The sequence below is a fragment of the Physeter macrocephalus genome, unplaced genomic scaffold (assembly GCF_002837175.3).
Source record: "Physeter macrocephalus isolate SW-GA unplaced genomic scaffold, ASM283717v5 random_263, whole genome shotgun sequence".
NCBI lineage: Eukaryota > Metazoa > Chordata > Mammalia > Artiodactyla > Physeteridae > Physeter > Physeter macrocephalus.
In genome coordinates this window covers 1-18,278 of record NW_021145549.1, presented here as the reverse complement: position 1 = coordinate 18,278, position 18,278 = coordinate 1, and the positions used below count along the sequence as shown (strand labels likewise).

At 49.3% G+C, this 18,278-nt stretch overlaps 1 protein-coding gene across 9 annotated transcripts; it reads right to left on the bottom strand.

The window, feature by feature from the left end:
• Positions 1 to 4,938: 4,938 nt before the first annotated feature.
• ZNF688 (zinc finger protein 688) lies at positions 4,939 to 13,342 on the bottom strand. 9 transcript variants are annotated; one of them, XM_055082753.1, is made up of 7 exons: positions 13,112 to 13,342; positions 12,823 to 12,922; positions 12,225 to 12,488; positions 9,008 to 9,118; positions 7,390 to 8,442; positions 6,964 to 7,077; positions 4,939 to 5,667 (listed from the first exon to the last, which is right to left on the bottom strand). In XM_055082753.1, the coding sequence occupies exons 5-7, from the start codon at positions 7,583 to 7,585 to the stop codon at positions 5,147 to 5,149; spliced, it is 831 nt and encodes a 276-aa protein (XP_054938728.1). In that variant the 5' UTR covers positions 7,586 to 8,442; positions 9,008 to 9,118; positions 12,225 to 12,488; positions 12,823 to 12,922; positions 13,112 to 13,342; the 3' UTR covers positions 4,939 to 5,146. The 9 variants fall into 9 exon arrangements, 7 of the variants coding, with proteins under 7 accessions (XP_054938728.1, XP_054938726.1, XP_054938729.1 ...); XM_055082751.1 differs by having other exon boundaries at positions 12,225 to 12,922; XM_055082754.1 differs by having other exon boundaries at positions 12,225 to 12,922; positions 13,229 to 13,342.
• Positions 13,343 to 18,278: the final 4,936 nt, after the last annotated feature.

Genomic DNA, 18,278 nt, shown 5'->3' with positions numbered 1-18,278 from the left:
TTAGGCCAGGTATGCAGTTGTAATGTGGGGTACAGCAAGAAGCAGGGACCTAGAAAGTCAGAAGAACTGCTTCTGGTCACCTATGCAATTCCATACTGTTGTATTAAATGTAAAGAGAAAAAATTAAAATGATGGGCTCTAAGCATTAAAAGGATTGTGTTTAGGGGTCAAGACATGGGGAAAAAAATATATCATTCGAGTGCTTGGGAGGTATGTGAAATTGCCCTGCAGGAGGGTGACAGGCTTCACAAAAGGCACCCTGTAGCAGCTCTTGCTCAGGCCGTGCTGATTTAGGCCTGGGGTCTCCTACCTGGCCTCTGGGCACCCAGCCCTTTGCCTTTCCCATAAATCCGGCACTGCAGCCTGGTGTAGTGAAAAGATCAAGAGCATCAGCTGAGAAATCGGGAGCTTTAGGTTCCAGGCCTGCCTCTGCCACTAACTCAACTGTGGTCTAAGCTAGGCCCTTCCCCTCTCCAGGCCACAGCCTTTCTCAGAGTGTATTCTGTGGAACAGTATTCCCATGAGATGGGAACAAGTGTTCTTCCCTGTGCCCCAGAGAGTCCCCTCCTGCCCTCGTCTTCCCAAACCCTGCTTCAAACATTGGACCAGACAGCTCCAAGAGCTCCCCGCCAGCTCCAAGATGCCGCAGTCCACCCTGTCATCACCTCCAGGTCCACCCCAGGAACTGCTCCTCCATCCTCCTCACTCAGCCAGAAACCTTATCACAGTCCTGGTGCCCCTCCAATGACCCAGCCCCCATGTGCAGCCCTGGACAGGCCCTGTCCCTTCATCTTCCAGTGTTTACCTCCAGCCCTTCAGCTACTCTCCGTTTCCACTCTGTCGCCCTAGTGCAGTCCACTCTCAGAGCAGCCAGAGTGGGTTTTTTAAATGCAAATCGGATTACCTTGACCCTTGACACTCTGCTTAAAACCCCTCCGAGTGGTTTATATGAGGTCCCTAAAGTAGTCAAATTCACAAAGACAGAAAGTAGAATGGTGGTTGCCCGGGGCTGGGGGAAGGGGGAATAGAGCATTATTGTTGAAGGGGTACAGAGTTTCAGTTGGGGAAGATGAAAAAGTTCTGGAGAGGGATAGGGGTGATGGTTGCCCAACATCGTGAATGTACTTAATTCCACTAAACTGTACACTTAAAAATATTTAAAATGGTAAATTTTGTTATATATATTTTACCACAAAACAAAAACAGAAATGATCCAGTGGCTTCCCAGTATATTTAGAATCAGATCCAAACTTCGCATCATGGCAAGCAAGAGCTCTGTGACCTGCCCCTTTCCCACTCCCCACCTCCCTTCCCCTGCCTCCAAACTCATTTTCGGCACCTCACCCAAACTCATGCCTACCTCAGAACTTGGCATGTGCCGGTCCCTGTTTAGAAACCCCTGTCTCCCACTCCCTGCCCCCAGCCCCCCAGCCCCCCCGCCTCTGAAACCCTGCCCTCCCCCACTCCCGCATCCTGTGACCCTACCCGGTTCCCCTTGGCTCCTTTTTTTTTTTTTTTCTGGCCACGCTGAGCGGCCCTTTGGTTCCTTCTCATCCTTTGGATCTCAGCTCAAACGTCTCCTCACCAAGGCCTGGCCTAGGTATCCCCCCGCAACAGGCACTTCCAGGATGTCCTCTGTTTTAGTTCCTTTGTAGTGCTTATTTGCAATTACAGTACCTTGTCTTATTTATGTACTGGCTTATCACTTGTCTCTCCCCACCCTACCCGAATGTCAAGTCCAAGAGGATGCCTATGTCTGTTTTCCTTGCTATACCTTGGCACTTAGAATAGTACCTAGTACATGGTAAATGCTTAGTAGATATTTTTTTGTTGTTGGTTTTTGTTTGTTTGGTTGGTTTTTCTTTTCTTTCTTTTCTTTTTTTTTTTTTTTTTGGCTGCGTTGAGTCTTTGTTGCTGGGTGCGGGCTTTCTCTAGTTGTGGCAAGCAGGGGCTACTCTGTCACGGAGCACGGGCTCTAGGCACGCGGGCTTCAGTAGTTGCAGCATGTGGGTTCAGTGGCTGCGGTCCGCGGGCTCTAGGGCACACGGGCTTCAGTAGTTGTGGCGCACGGGCTTAGTTGCTCCACGGCATGTGGGATCTTCCTGAACCAGGATGGAACCCGTGTCCCCTGCACTGGCAGGCAGATTCTTAACCACTGTGCCACCAGGGAAGCCCCTGTAGATATTTGTTAACTGGATAAACGAGAAAGAGCAGACAGCACTTGCCCTGTGCTGAGACAGCTCTGCTTGACACACTGCTTGGTTCTGCTCCCCCCTCCTTGGTGGCTCCTCCACTCTCCAGCTCCTCCTCCTCTTTGACTCGCCCCCTCCAGTACTGGTCACCCCTGGACCTTCACACTCTTCCACTCCTGATTGTCCTTTGCCCAGTGCCCAGGCTCCCTTGCTTACCTGTTCACAGCTCGTGTTGTTCATTCACTGAGCCATGCCAATTCCATGGCAGAAGCCTCTCAGGAGTATCTTTCTTCCCAATTCCAAGGTCAGCAAACAAGAGCAACTGCAAGAAAGAGTCCTGCTTTCTAGCTTTGTCCCACTCCTGATCGCTTCTACCTGGGGGCAAATGCCAAATAGACCTCTCATGTCCAGCCTCTTCCCACGGAACACACTCCACACTGTTTGACAAAGATATCATTTTTTTTTTAAAAGAAGATGTTGGGGGTAGGAGTTTATTAATGAATTTATTTATTTTTGCTGTGTTGGGTCTTCGTTTCTGTGCGAGGGCTTTCTCTAGTTTTGGCAAGCGGGGGCCACTCTTCATCGCAGTGCACGGGCCTCTCACTATTGCGGCCTCTCTTGTTGCGGAGCACAGGCTCCAGACGCGCAGGCTCAGTAGTTGTGGCTCACGGGCCTAGTTGCTCCGTGGCATGTGGGATCCTCCCAGACCAGGGCTCGAACCCGTGTCCCCTGCATTAGCAGGCAGATTCTCAAGCACTGCGCCACCAGGGAGGCCCCCATTTTTTTTTTTTTTTTAAGGATCTTTCTTTTTTAAAATATTTATTTATTTATTTATTTATTGGCTTCATTGGGTCTTAGTTGCGGCACGCGGGCTCTTCCTTGTGGTGCACAGGCTCTCTAGTTGTGGCGCGTGGGCTTAGTTGCCCCGCAGCATGCGGGATCTTAGTTCCCTGGCCAGGGATCAACCGGCATCCCCTGCATTGCAAGATGGATTCTTAACCACTGGACCACCAGGGAAGTCCCGGCAAAGACATCTGATGGGACCTGTCAAACAGCCTTGCTACTGCCCGGGGATTTTCTATGGCTCCTCAGTGCCTACAGGGTGAACTTCAAGGTCCCCACTGGGATCTTTGGTCCTCCCAGATTGGTCCCACTTCTCCGGCTGCATCTGTCATCCATGATTCTTTACTTTCAATCTTTATGTTTCAATCAAGTGGAACTGCCAACCATTCCCTATACATGCCCATCCTGGTTGAAATCTTTCTCATCCTTCAAGGCCAGCTTGAACCACCTCCTCCAGAAAACCTTCCTCGGTCTCCTCTTGGTCCTCCTCACATATTATTTTGTGTTGTATTTGAATAATAACAATAACCAATGTTTGTTAAACACTAATATGCAAGGCACCGTTCTATGTTATCTCATTTAATCGTTATGTCAGTCTTATGAGGTAGGTGCTATTATTATCCAGGTTTTATAGATGAAGAAACTAAGGCAGAGAGAGGTAACTTGGAGCAAGAAGTGATTTGCCCACGACTGCAGAGCTATAACGCAATTGAGTCAGGATCTGAACCCAGACAGTCTGACTCCAGAACCCATGCCCTTAACCTTTACTCCATGCTGTATCCCTCTTTTATCCTTTTTAGGAAATAAGGCTCCTTCGCTGCTTCCTCTGCCTGAAAATCTCACTACATACCAATTCCTCTTAATGCTATGGGAAGTACAACCACCTCCTTCTCCAAGCTACACTTCCTGGCATATCACCAACCAGGATGGGTTAAGTGGTGCCTCTGGACTTCCTCCATCACAGCCCAAATCACTGTCTTGAACACTGGACTTGAGTCAGTGTGTCCCTGGCACCCTGCACAAAACCCCAGAGTCTTCAGACGGTGTTTGCTGAATAAAGGAAATTAGCCTTCCTCATCTTGGGATTCCCTTATCACCTGGCAGTCTCTCCAACAGAAGCCACTCAATATATGGTCACTGAATGTTGACTGCCAAAGGTCTCTGGCCTTGGCGGGGCTCTCATTTTCCTGCTGAGACTCCCCCAGACAGGTGAGACTGGCTCCCTCACTTCACCCTCACCTGAGCCCCTGACCCGTTCTGCCCAGATCTGACTGCTCATAGGAAGTGGTAGATATGTGTGGGCACAGTGCCAGTTTCCAGCTTTGCTGCTTTGTAGCAGTGAAACTTTGATCCTCAGTTTATTCATCTGTGAAAACACAGCTGTTGCCATCCATCCCTGCCTCCTTAGCAGATTTCTTTCCATGGTCTGAAGTGTAAAATATCCACAATCATTTTCAGTTGTGTTTCAACAAATGTTTATTGCACATTTACTATGTCATACATATTATCTTGTTACAATTTCAGTCTTCACAGTAACCCTTTGAGGTAGATATTATTGATCCTCATTTTACAGATGAAGGAGCTGAGGCTCAGGGAAGGCATGTGACTTAGCAGCTATGCCTTGGGGGCAAGGTGCAGAGACTAGGTCTGCACCCAGTGCTTCTGTGTTCTTTCCCCCCACTTCACTGCCTGAGCCTCCTGTTGGTGTCAGTTACCCGGGGCTAGGCCGCGCCCTACATCTGAGGCCTCCTCCTCGGCCTTAGTCCCCCATACATTTACCTCTGCTGCAGATAAGCAGCGGGGATTTTTTCTGGCGACAGTGTTTGCACATGATCTTGGTTGCACCTGCTACTGAGATAACACTTTAAGAAAAGTCCAGCATCTCACTCTCTTCATTTTTTTAGAAAGACTAGGGAGAGGAGGTGTCAAGTTTAATCTCTTTGAATCTTTACAGGCACTTTTCTTTTTACAAGTTTGGAAACTAGAGGGATCCTTGAGGGAAAACCAAGGGATGAATTTTGGGTCCCAAATCCCTGACTCAGGAGCCTCCCTCAGGGCCCACTTAGTCCTTAGCACTGAGGTCAGGCTCAAGCCCAGCCAGCGGGAGCCGCTCACCCGCACTCTTCAAAGATGTCCGGGTAGTGCCGGAACAGCACCGGTGGGTCCCGGTCACCTCGGACCGGGGCCCGAGGCACAGCCCGGATTCCGGGCCTCCGGCCCCGCCGGCCCCCAGAGCAGGAGCGGTGGATCCACTGGTGCGCTTCCACGGCAAACTTCCTCTTGAAGCGCATGCCACACTCGGGGCAGGGGAAGGGCCGCTCACCCGAATGCATGCGCCGGTGGCTGACCAGCAGCGAGGGATAGGTGAAGCGGCGGCCGCAGTCTGCACATACATGGCGCCGCTGGCTGGCCTGAGCATCTACGCTGGGCACCAGGACCGGGGGCTGCGCACCTGCGCTCTGGTCACAGGCAGCTTTCCTGGGTGGCTGTGCTCTTGCCGAGGTTTTGCTGATGGTTGAGTCAAGGTTGTTTTTAACCAGCTCTTCAGGCCTCTCCTTCCTAGGAGTCTTTTTTGATCCTTTGGCTCCTGGCCCTCTCTCGGGTTCCTCTTCCTTTTTGTTTGGGGTATCTCCTAGGAAACAGGAATCAAGTTACATTTTAAAACACATTCGCTTATATCGTCTCGGATAATAGGATGCTTTTACTTAAGGAAATTCCAGAAAAGTACTGCCCAGTGATTAACACACAGGCTCTAAAGGATGGTAAACAGGGTTCAAATCTCTTAAGAGTGACTTATCTGGGCCTTGCTTCCTCATGTGTCAAATGGGAATCATAATGGTTTCTTTAGTTCACAAGTTTTTTGGGAGGATTAAATGCATAAAAGCATCTTAAGTACTTAATAAATGCTCAATAAGCAATAGCAGGACTTTTCTGGTGGCGCAGTGGTTAAGAATCCGCCTGCCAATGCAGGGGACACGGGTTCCATCCCTGGTCCGGGAAGATCCCACATGCCGGAGCAACTAAGCCCGTGCACTACAACTACCAAGCCTACGCTCTAGAGCCCACGCGCCGCAACTACTGAGCCCGCGTGCTGCAACTAGCAGGACTTTTCTGGTGGCGCAGTGGTTAAGAATCCGCCTGCCAATGCAGGGGACACGGGTTCCATCCCTGGTCCGGGAAGATCCCACATGCCGGAGCAACTAAGCCCGTGCACTACAACTACCAAGCCTACGCTCTAGAGCCCACGCGCCGCAACTACTGAGCCCACGTGCCCCAGCTACTGAAGCCCGCACACCTAGAGCCCCTGCTCCGCAACAAGAGAAGCCACAGCAATGAGAAGCCCACGCACCGCAAGGAAAAGTAGCCCCCACTCGCTGCAACTAGAGAAAGCCCGCGTGCAGCAATTAAAACCCAATGCAGCCGAAATAAATAAATAAATAAATAAATAAGCAGTAGCTATTATTATTGTGGTTTCTCAATTTTTTGCAGGGTTAAGACATTTACAGAGGAGTAAAGATATTTGCTCAAGATCACTGTGCTGAGGGATGGTGAAAGGAGAAGAGCCAAGTTGTCAATTACTGGCCAATTACTGCTTTGCCTTGTTTGAGAATGTGAAAGGCAGACCTAAAGCGGCTTTCATTCTTAGGGGATTTTAGTTGTTCCTGAAAAGGGGAGAATGAGCAGCGCTTCTACCAGAGGGAGTCTCAGACTTGGGCTCCTGATTATCTTACTCTGGTCCCAACTTGACTACTGTACCAAATTCTGAAAAATTTGTATCAGGTTTGCCTCTTTTCCTTCTCCCGTATCCAACATCTGTTGACTCTTTCATTCCTTTAGGGATGCTGGAGGTGGCGATCTGAAAGAAAACACTGCTAGACAGGAAGCCCTGGAATACTGGGGTTGGGGGAAACTTGGGACCATCCCTCACCTCTCAGAGCTCCTCCCAGGCTTTCCCCCTCCTCAGGATCCTGGGCGGCGGGGCTCCAAGCCTCACTCTCCTGTTCCATCCAAGAGATAAGGGCTGGTTTGGGGCCCGGGAATCCTGGGAGAGAACAGGGATCACAGTGCTGGCCTGAGAGGCTGCCCTGGGAAGATGGCATCCCCCTGTCAGGGTGAGGTCACCTCCTCAGAATTTAGGCTCAACCTGGACAGGGTCTGCAGTGCTCCTGCCTGAAAGAAGCGGATGCGGGATGGAAGGACTCCCGAGAGGGTACCTTAAGCGCTGGGGATGGGAGGTGGCTGGTGTTGTTGGTGGAATAGTGCGGGATTAGGCCTCACAATCCTCTGGGTCCTTATGTCATCTCCCCTGTGAACCCCAGTGAAGGAGCAGGCGGACTCTGACCCGGGGCCTCACCGAGCGCGCCCAGGTGGCCGTAGGTCTCCCGCATCACGTCCCGGTACAGGGCTCTCTGCGCGGGCCGCAGACACCCCCACTCCTCCAGGGAGAAGTACACGGCCACGTCCGAGAAGCTCACGGCCGCAGACTTCTTGCAACCAGGCCCGGTCTCCCCCGGTCTCAGCACCAGAAGCGGGGCCGGGGGCTGCGCCATGAGGCCTCCAGCCCCGAGCAGCGGCCGCCTGCTCCCCGCGCCTGGCCTCAGCTCTCGTCGTCCACAGGAAGGGCTCCCGAGCCCGGGGCCCCGCCCAGTCTTGGCCTCCGAACTCAGCCGAGGGAACCGAAGTAGCAGGGTTGGCTGTTTGGGATTCGGGATTCTGATGGGGACAAATAAACACCCTCGGTGTTTAGTCACTTCATGGCAGCTTGGACACACACACCCGGGTTAAAGGACCCGCAAGGTGCCTTCAGAAAATATGGCGACATACTGGCTTCAGTTGTCACTGGCTGCCCTTAAGGGCGCCGTCCCTTGACAGTATCAAACATGGCGCCGGTCTGGCTTCTCATTGTCCACTTGCCCTTAAATACAATGGCCGTGCAGGTGAGTTTTAACGGGTGGGAGCCGAGGGGAGCTTTTCTGCCATCAAGAAAGATGGACGTGCCCGCGGCTTCCAGCACTCCCGCTGGCCGCGTTGCACAGCGGCCGGTGATTGGCCGCGACAGCGGGAAGCGGCTGTGCCGCGAGGCGGGACTGGCGGGGAGTTTTCTCCCGGAAGTCTCTGTAGGCGGGATCTGGAACCCACCAACGATCTCGGCGTTTGTGGAGGTCGGGACTTAGAACTCGATGGTCTCCTTCTGCGCCTCCCGGCAGCGGGATCCGCAAGCCGGTCTCCGGCCCCTGCGGGAAGACGCACACACCTGGCCAAACCCTGGGGGCAGCCGAGGTAGAGATCAGGTACACGTTTACACTCGGGTGCACAGCTGCGGAGCCGACCCGACTCCTTGCACCGGCAGTTCCGCTCGCTCATTTTCTGGACTGGAGCCGCCGGCGAAGGAAGGTGCTTGGTGAGGCTGGAATTGGAATGGAGAAGTTTTAAATTACTTTTTAAGTTTTTCAAAATAATTAACGTACGTGGTTTTAAAAAAGTAATACAAAAGGTTTGTAATGAAAAAGGCAGCCTCCCTACCCATTCCCCCTGTTCCCTAGAGGCAACTACTTTAAACTTTTTATTAACTTGAATTATATTGTACATACAGTAAAATGCACGGATCTTCAGTGTGAAATCCGTCGAGCTTTGACAAATGTATGCCATCACCCAAAACAAGATGTAGGACATTGGTATCACCCCTGAATGTTTCCTTTCCAATCAATACATACTTTTTTATTGTGATATATGGCATAAAATTTTAACCATTTTTAAGTTTTCCATTCAGTAGCATTAATTACATTCACAATGTTGTGCGACCATCACCAGTGTCATTTTCCAAAACATGATTTTCATCCTCACAAAAGAAAAGCTGGAACCCGTTAAACAGTCCTTCCCCATTCCTTTCCTCCCACCATCCCCCCAGCCCCCTCCCCACCCTTGGTAACTTCCAATCTACTTTTTCTCTTGGAATTTACTATTCTTGGTACCTCATAAAAGTGGATTCGTACAGTTACTCGTCTTTTTGTGTTTGGCTTATTTCACTTAATGTTTCCAAGGTTCATCCACGTTGTAATGTGTATCTGAACATCATTCCTTTTCTTAAAAATTGTGATAAAATATACATAACATAAAAGTTATCATTTTAACCTCTTTTAAAAAATCATTTTAACCATTTTTAAGTTCAGTGGTATTAAGTACATTCACAGTGTTATGCAACCATCACCACCATCCATTCCGGAAATTTTTCATCTTCCTAAACTGATTCAATACACTTCATTCACTCTTAGCCATTTTTTCTGGAGCTTTCATTTAAAAATACACTTTTTTTTTAAATTGCTTTTTCTTGGTATACTCATTTTAGACACTATGGGCACCCTGCTATGATACTTGATACTTAATTTCTAGCCCCATTCCCTTGACCTCTTTTCCCAACATACTTAATGCAATAAATTATTTTTTTTAATTAATTAATTTATTTATGGCCGTGTTGGGTCTTTGTTGCTGCATGCGGGCTTTCTCTAGTTGTGGCGAGCAGGGGCTACTCTTCATTGCGGTGCGTGGGCTTCTCATTGCGGTGGCTTCTTTTGTTGCGGAGCACGGGCTCTAGGCGTGCAGGCTTCAGTAGTTGTGGCACGTGGGCTCAGTAGTTGTGGCTCGCAGGCTCTAGAGCACAGGTTCAGTAGTTGTGGCGCACGGGCTTAGTTGCTCCGCGGCATGTGGGAATCTTCCCAGACCAGGGCTTGAACCCCTGTTCCCTGCATTGGCAGGCGGATTCTTAACCACTGCACCACCAGGGAAGCCCATTGCAATAAATTATTGTAAATAACATTTCCTATATATGCTATTATTGTACTTCCTTTCTTGTGAACTGTTTGCTTTTCTTCAATTTTATAATTGTCTTTTCTCCTTGTGTTATCTGCTCTGCTTCTTTAAGTTGTTGCAAATTACCAAGGAGAGCATCAAATCTCAAATCCCCATTTTTTTTTTCCCTGGGAAATCTCCCTCCATGGGCCCTCAGCCCTCTCCAAAACAGACTGGGCCTCAGCTGTCATCCAGGGTCTTCCCTCCCTGCCCTTGGGTTGTATCCTCTGCTTCCTAGACTCAGTGTCTTCCTATTTTTGAGTTGAGACGGGTCATCTTAATGGCTTGCACTGGACTGACTACAGGTGCTAGATGTTTTCACTCCCACCTTTGGAATATTTCTGCAGTCAGGCAGGATGCAGACCCTAGTTGCTAAGCGTGGGGCCAGTCACTGGAGATAACAGACGGATATCTACCAGGTCTCTGTTGGCAGCAGCCCACAGTCTGGTCTTGGAACAATTCCTTCCTTGCTTGCCCTCCTGCCTGCCCTACATGCCGAATCTCCCCTTTGTGTTCAGAAATGTTCTTTGCTGATCATGCTAGTGCCTTTTCGGTCTTTATGTTTTCTGGCCTTGTCCTTGCTGTTTTTCACCTGAAATACTTTCTGGTTTTAAGTGTGACTTCTGCTGATTTTGCCTCAACAATTATTTGCTTATTTTAAACCTTTTTGAGTTCTGGAGGTACTTCACTGTGTGAACAGTGTAGAAATGGAGTAAGGAAAAAAACAGATCCTCAGAAATAAGTCTCCTTTTAAACAGGGAACCAGGGGCTTCCCTGGTGGCACAGTGGTTAAGAATCCGCCTGCCAATGCAGGGCACACGGGTTCGAGCCCTGGTCCGGGAAGATCCCACATGCCACGGAGCAACTAAGCCCGTGCGCCACAACTACTGAGCCGCGTGCCACAACTACTGAAGCCCACGTGCCTAGAGCCCGTGCTCTGCAACAAGAGAAGCCACCGCAATGAGAAGCCCGCGCACTGCAATGAAGAGTAGCCCCTGCTCACCGCAACTAGAGAAAGCCCGTGCACAGCAACGAAGACCCAATGCAGCCAAAAATAAATAAATAAATTTATTAAAAAAAAAAAAAAACAGGGAATCAACTTAACGTAAAGAGAAGCTGTAAAGCATTTCACTTGGACCAAAAAATACTTCTGTTTATTCAGGTACTATGTTGTAAATCATTTCTCTTGCACTAGGGATGGAGAAAACTTAAGAAGATGGAGCTAAGTACAGTAAACTTGGCTGTTAACCATCAGATTGCAACGTTCAGGACTAAAACTGTTTGCTCATAAGTGGTTGGTGTCATGTTTTTCCTTCCAATCATTATAAAAATACAAAAATGATGCTTTCAGGGCTTCCCTGGTGGCGCAGCGGTTGCGCGTCCGCCTGCCGATGCAGGGGAACCGGGTTCGCGCCCCGGTCTGGGAGGATCCCACATGCCGCGGAGCGGCTGGGCCCGTGAGCCATGGCCGCTGAGCCTGCGCGTCCGGAGCCTGTCCTCCGCAACGGGAGAGGCCACAGCAGAGGGAGGCCCGCATACCACCAAAAAAAAAAAAAAAAAAAAAAAAGATGCTTTCAAATTGTTTTATGGCCCACCAAACTGTAAATGTTTGTTGAAGAATCTTGATCAGATAATTATGAGAAATTAGGAAACATGCAGGAGGTCATTATAGTTCATAAATTTTACTTGTCAGTTTACATCTGAATAATGTAATAATATAATATGCTTAAGGCCACACAGCTAGTGGGGACTGAGCTGAACCTGGAATCCAGGTCTACCAATTCAGGAGAGGTTATGTGGTGAAGTAAAAATAACCCTCAGTTCCCATTAGTAATCATCTTTGGAACCCAGGTATTTGGAGAAGCAGTCTTTTGGTCAAGAGATATTTAAGCCACCTAGCACCATTCCTGACATGCAGACATGCTTAGTGCCCCCCCACCTCCTTGCTTTTATTCCTTCAGGAGTTTCCTGTTCTAAAGTAGGGCTAGCAAATCTAAATAGGTCAGAAAGACCTCTCAACTGTTGACACATACAAACATTACAGTAAAAATTAAGACGGAAGATAACTATGCCTTGGTTTCAACTCTAATCACAACTAATATACTCCTTCTTTAAAAAAAAAAAAAAAATTCCCCAGCATCGTATTTCCAGCTGCTGTGGCCCAAGAATACATCTTTATTCAAAAGATGCAAAATCCAGGAAACATGCAAATATCTGGGGGAAAAAAAGCACATTGCAATTACTAGTTCATAAAAGTTTGGAGAAAAAACCCTTTAAGCTCACTAAGTTTGATACCTTTGTGCACTATGTGCAGAGCAAGTGTGGGGCAGGAGAGTTCCTCACCTGAAGCCATTGTCCTCTTTACGACCACCTCTAAGTCTTCAAGACCAAACAATGCCAACAGAGGCTTGACACCACGTGTGTCCTTGCTAGCTACTTGACCTGCTCTGGCTAAAAGACAGAATCCTTGGATAAGCTTCCCCAGTGCGGAAAGGCCCAAAGCGTGCCCTCTATTCCAGGGAGCACTAGCTCCCTTAATAGGCTCTTGCATCTAGGGTACTCCGTCTCTGAGGAGCGGGAGAGATACAGTCCAGAAAGCAGAATGCACTAAGGGAGAGAATCCAGAAAGAAAAGCCAGTTAGGTGAATGGTTTTCAGTGAAGTAACCTCAAGTGAGACTTGGAAGAGGGACCAGGAGCCTCAGCCCGAGAACTGAACACTAGTCGCGGGTGGCTGAAGGTGTACCAGAACCAGAACTGGAACTGGAGTGTGCCTTTCTAAGAGATGGTGGCAACGCGGCCCCAAAAGTGCTACCAGTCTCAATTTAGCTATTCTGTTGAGCCCTTTCTGCAGATCAGGTGCAGGGAGACACGGAGGAGCTCTGGAGTGGGCAGTGTGTGCTGAGGCTCCGAGTGGGGGAGGAGGTTCTCAAAGGTCACGACCTGAGGTTTGAAGTGAAGGACGTTTCCCTCGTTTCTGCTCACAGCTGCAGAGATCTGGATCTTGGGCCTCTGGGATCCACGCCTCCACCTCTCTTTCCAACTAAAAGATAAAAGCGGGTTTGGGGGCCTGAAAATCCTCACAAAGGAAAACACTGGGCTCGGCTGAGAACCTGAGAAGAGAACTGAGGGCGCTTGCTCGGTGCTCCACACTTCCAGCCCATCGCCCCTGGGCGCATCAGTCCCCGCTTCCCACAGATTACTGGGTCCTGGCTGGGCCGCCGGGCCTCACCGAACGCGCCCAGGAAGCCATAGGTCTTCCGCGTCACGTCCCGGTTCAGGGCCTTCTGCGCGGGCCGCAGACACCCCCACTCCTCCGGGGAGAAGTACACGGCCACATCCGACGAACCTCACGGCCCCTGGGCTGCTTTCCCTCGTCCGCCCGGGCCCGGCCACCCCTGGCACATCCGCCATCGGGAACCGGACCGGGGGCGGCGCCATGGGAAACCCTTCTGTGCTTCGCAGAGAGGCTTCCGGAAAATGTGGAAACGCAATTACCTGTTTCCGCCCTTCCTTGGAAAAAGTCCTGAAGGCCCACAGTCCTGCCCTTAACTAAGATGGTGCCCCTCCGGCCTCAACATCCCCCGCCTTTCTTATCTGCCCTTCCACGCCAAGGGGCAAACCGGGAGGGGGGTTGGACTCCACGGCGTAACCGTGGAGAGATAGCGTGCGTTGATTGGACAGCGCCGGTCGCTAGGGGAAGAAGGAAGGCTCTGATTGGTCTTTCCGGAGCGGTCTGTTTGAAAGGCCGAGAGTGAAGTAGTGGCAGATCCGAAGGCGGCCGGCGGTGCAGGATTTCTCTTGATCTGGCTTTTGTGGGTCTGGCATCTAAGAGAGAGGTTCTAGCGGAGTAAAGGTACTCATTTCTGCTACTCTCGTGAGACCTCTTATGGGTAGGTCCGGGGCTTGGAGGTGAGTAAAAGACCAAGGGCAAGACTGAGGCGGGTTCTGGAGGTAAGGGAGTGAGCTCTGGTACTCGGGCAGGGCTAGCCCCGTGGGCTGTGGAAATGGGTTCCTACCCAGTATTTGATCTGGCCCGTGCTCCAAGGTCACAGATGTCTCCCCTTTTACAGACGCTGAAACTGAGTGACGGGGCAGGTGACTGCTCACGGGGCAGCAGAGCCGGATTCAGAGTCATATTCTGGCTCCCGTTTCGGTTGAACTTAGCTTCAGCTAAGTGCTTAGGGTAGCGCCTTGCACAAAGTACTCAATAAATAGGAGCTTATAGTTGTTATTGTAATTATAACACTATCTGGACCCTGCCTCAATCAGAAAACCTGTGTTCAAATTACAGCTCATAAATGAGTAATAACACTGAGGAATGAGTCAGATCATCTCTTAAGATTTTTTTCAATTCTGGATCAAGATGGTGGAGTAGGAAGGCCCTGAGCTCACCTCCTTCCAGGACACACCAAAAGTACAACTACATATAGAACAACTATCTCTGAGAACTGACCTGAAGACTAGCACAACAGATTTTCTACAACTAAGGATAAAAGGAAAAGGCCACATCGAGAAAGGTAGGAAGGGCAGAGTCCTGGTCTAGTGAGAACCTCCCCCACTCCCGTGGGGCAACCCACAAGCAGGAGGGATATCACAACCGCAAAGGTCCCCCCTGAGGAGCAAGGGGTCCAAGTCCCACATCAGGCTCCCCAGCCTGGGAGACCTGCACCGGGAAGCCAAGCCCCCATAACATCTGGCTTTGAAAACCAGCAGGGTTTACATCTGGGAGAGCCCGAGGGCCATGGGAAAGGGAAGAGACTCAGTTATTAAAGGACTCTCGCAGAAACTCACTCGCTCCAAGTCCTAGCACAGAGGCAGCAGCTTGAAAAGCACCTGGGTCATACAAGAAGATTCACTGACTAATTTCAGGGCATGCACCGGAGGGGCAGGGATCTGGTGGAATTTTCTCTGGGGATGGAAGCACTGGCAGACGTCATTTGTTTTTACTTTCTTTCCACGTAGCTGGCCTGGTGCTGGGGAGCACTATTTCTATCACTCTCCATCAGCCTAGCTAACACCACGCGCCCTGCCCCTGCTTTCCCCTGAGGACCCAGGGGACCAACCTCACCCACCAGCACACCTGCAACATTTGCTGCCCAACCGCAACAGGAGGGCACATGCAGCCCACACAGGGGATACCCCTGGAGCACGTGGCTCTGTTGATCAGGGGAGATTGCACCACTGAGCCCACAGGACACCTCCTACGTAAGGCCACTCTTTCAAGACTGGGAGATGAAGCTGATTTACGTAGAAATGAACACAGAGGGTTAGGCAAAATGAAGAAACTACAGAATATCTTCAGAAGGGAAGAACAAGACAAAACCTCAGAAAAAGAACTAAACAAAGTGGAGACAAGCAGTTTATCAGATAAACAATTCAAAGTAACAGTCATAAAAATGCTCATCGAACTCAGTCAGGAGAAAAGTGGATGAATCCGGAGAGGTAATCTGTGAGGAAATTATCAAAGGGCTAAAAGATATGAAAAACAAAGATTTAGAACTTTTGAGTTTATTAACTGAAATGAAAAATACACTAGTGGAAAGCAGCAGGAAATCAGAGAATGCAAAAAAAACAAAACAGACCAGTGATCTGGAAGACAAATGGAAGGTGCCCGATCAGAACGGCAAAAAGGGGGACTTCCCTGGTTAAGACTCTGCGTTCCCAATGTAGGGGGCCCAGGTTCGATCGCTGGTCAGGGAGCTAGATCCTGCATGCTGCAACTAAGACCCGGAGCAGCCAAATAAATAAATAATTTTTTTTTTTTTTTTTTTTTTTTAAAGAGGAATCCCCAAAGAACAAGAATAGGGTCCCCACCGCGGGTCCCAGCAGCTCCAGTGCAGGGGAGAGTGGCAGCAGCCAGGCAGCCCAGTTTCGAGAAGGCTCTTGGCAGTCTGGCTGGCACACCAGGGAAGTCCCTATTTACTCTTTTTTAGATCCTTTTCCCATATAGGCCATTACAGAGTATTGAGTAGAGTTCCCTGTGCTATACAATAGGTCCTTATTAGTTACCTATTTTATATATAATAGTGTGTATATATCCATCCCAATCTCCCAATTTATCCCTCCCCCCCATTCCCCCTGGTAACCATAAGTTTGTTTTCTACATCTGTGACTCTATTTCTGTTTTGTAAATAAGTTCATTTGTACCATTTTTTTAGATTCCATATATAAGTGCTATCATATGATATTTGTGTTTCTCTGTCTGATTTACTTCACTCAGTATGATAGTCTGTAGGTCCATCCATGTTGCAGCTGTAAATGCTTTTTTTTAAGAGGTGAAGTCATTTGCTGGTTGTTTATTTTTTGGTACAACCAGAAAGTAGTGGGATATTGAATATGGGAGGTTCTGATTGTCTTGGGTGTCAGCTTAACATTCCATAGATGGGGTAGCTTTTCTATCCTATAATACAAAGCATACTAAATGGTAATTTGGAGTCAGTTGTACATTTAATGTCTTGAACACTTTATTTTTTTAAATATTTATTTTATTTATTTCTTTTCTTTTTTTTTTATTGGCTATGTTGGGTCTTAGTTGCGGCACATGGGATCTTTATTGAGGCATGCAGGATCTTTCTCATTACAGCGTGCAGTCTACTTGGGCTTCTCTCTAGTTGTGGCACGTGGGTTTTCTCTCTCTAGTTGTGGAGGGTGGGCTCCAGGGCACTTGGGCCCTGTAGTTTGCGGCACGCAGGCTCTCTAGTTGAGGCTCAAGAGCTCAGTAGTTGTGGCATGCGGGTTTATTTGCCCCATGGCATGTGGGATCTTAGTTCCCCGACCAGGGATCGAACCCGCATCCTGTGTGTTGGAAGGCGGATTATTTACCACTGGACCACCAGAGAGGTCCCTTGAACACTTTAAATTACTTCTCTTCCCGTGTTGTGTTTGGTAGAATTGTTTCCTAAAGCAAACCACTCCTTGATCTTGGCTCTCCTGGTCAGAATTTTGTGCACTCTGTAACATCTTTGGTCCTGGTAGTCCACTTTTCCTAATAACTTTGTTAATGCGCTGTGAATGATTGAAAACTTGCGTATGTAGTGTATACGATATTAAATTGTGAATTAGTGGGACTTAGGACGTAACAGCATATCAACATTTGAAGATATGGGTACTTGATACCCTGTTAAGGAAAATTTGCCTCCAGATTTGAAGCTGGAAAGGCACTGGAATAACTGTTCAGAAAAGAATCATGGGGGACTTCCCTGGTGGTCCAGTGGGTAAGACTGCGCTCCCAATGCAGGGGGCATGGGTTCGATTCCTGGTGGGGGAACTAGATCCTGCATACATGCCGCAACTAAGAAGTCCTTATGCCACAACTAAGAGTCCACATGCCTCAACTAAGAAGCCCTCATGCCGCAACTAAAGATCCCACATGTCCTGCTTCCCTGCTGGCGCAGTGGTTGAGAATCTGCCTGCTAATGCAGGGGACACGGGTTCGAGCCCTGGTCTGGGAGGATCCCACATGCCGCAGAGCAGCTGCCGCGGAGCAACTAGGCCCATGAGCCACAACTACTGAGCCTGCGCGTCTGGAGCCTGTGCTCGGCAACAAGAGAGGCCACGATAGTGAGAGGCCCGCGCACCGCGATGAAGAGTGGCCCCCGCTTGCCACAACTAGAGAAAGCCCTCGCACAGAAATGAAGACCCAACACAGCCAAAAATAAATAAATTAATTAATTAATTTAAAAAAAAAAAGATCCCACTGTCACAACTAAGCCCTGGCACAGCCTAAGTAAATTAATAAATTTTAAAAAAGAAAGAAAAGAAAAGAATCATGGGAATTTCCTGGCTGTCCAGTCGGTTAGGACTGTCCTTCCACTGTAGGGGGCACAGGTTCGATCCCTGGCTGGGGAACTAAGATCCCACAAGCTGCGCAGTGCAGCCAAAAAAAAGAATCACAACTACATAATTTTTTTTTCTTTTTTTTTTGGTGGTACGCGGGCCTCTCACTGTTGTGGCCTCTGCCATTGCGGAGCACAGGCTCCGGAAGTGCAGGCCCAGCGGCCATGGCTCACGGGCCCAGCCGCTCCGCGGCATGTGGGATCCTCCCAGACCGGGGCGCGAACCCGGTTCCCCTGCATCGGCAGGCGGACGCGCAACCACTGCGCCACCAGGGAAGCCCCCAAAAAAATTTTAAAAATTAAAATTAAAAATTAAAAAAAGAAAGAAAATGCAAAATCTCATGAATTTTTAAAAATTTATTTCCTTTTTTTTTTTGGCTGCGTTGGGTCTTCGCTGCTGCGCGCGGCCTTTCTCTAGTTGCGGCGAGCAGGGGCTACTCTTCCTCGCGGTGCGCGGGCTTCTCATTGCGGTGGCTTCTCTTATTGCAGAGCACGGGCTCTAGGAGCGCAGGCTTCAGTAGTTGCGGCATGCGGGCTCAGTAGTTGTGGCTCACAGGCTCT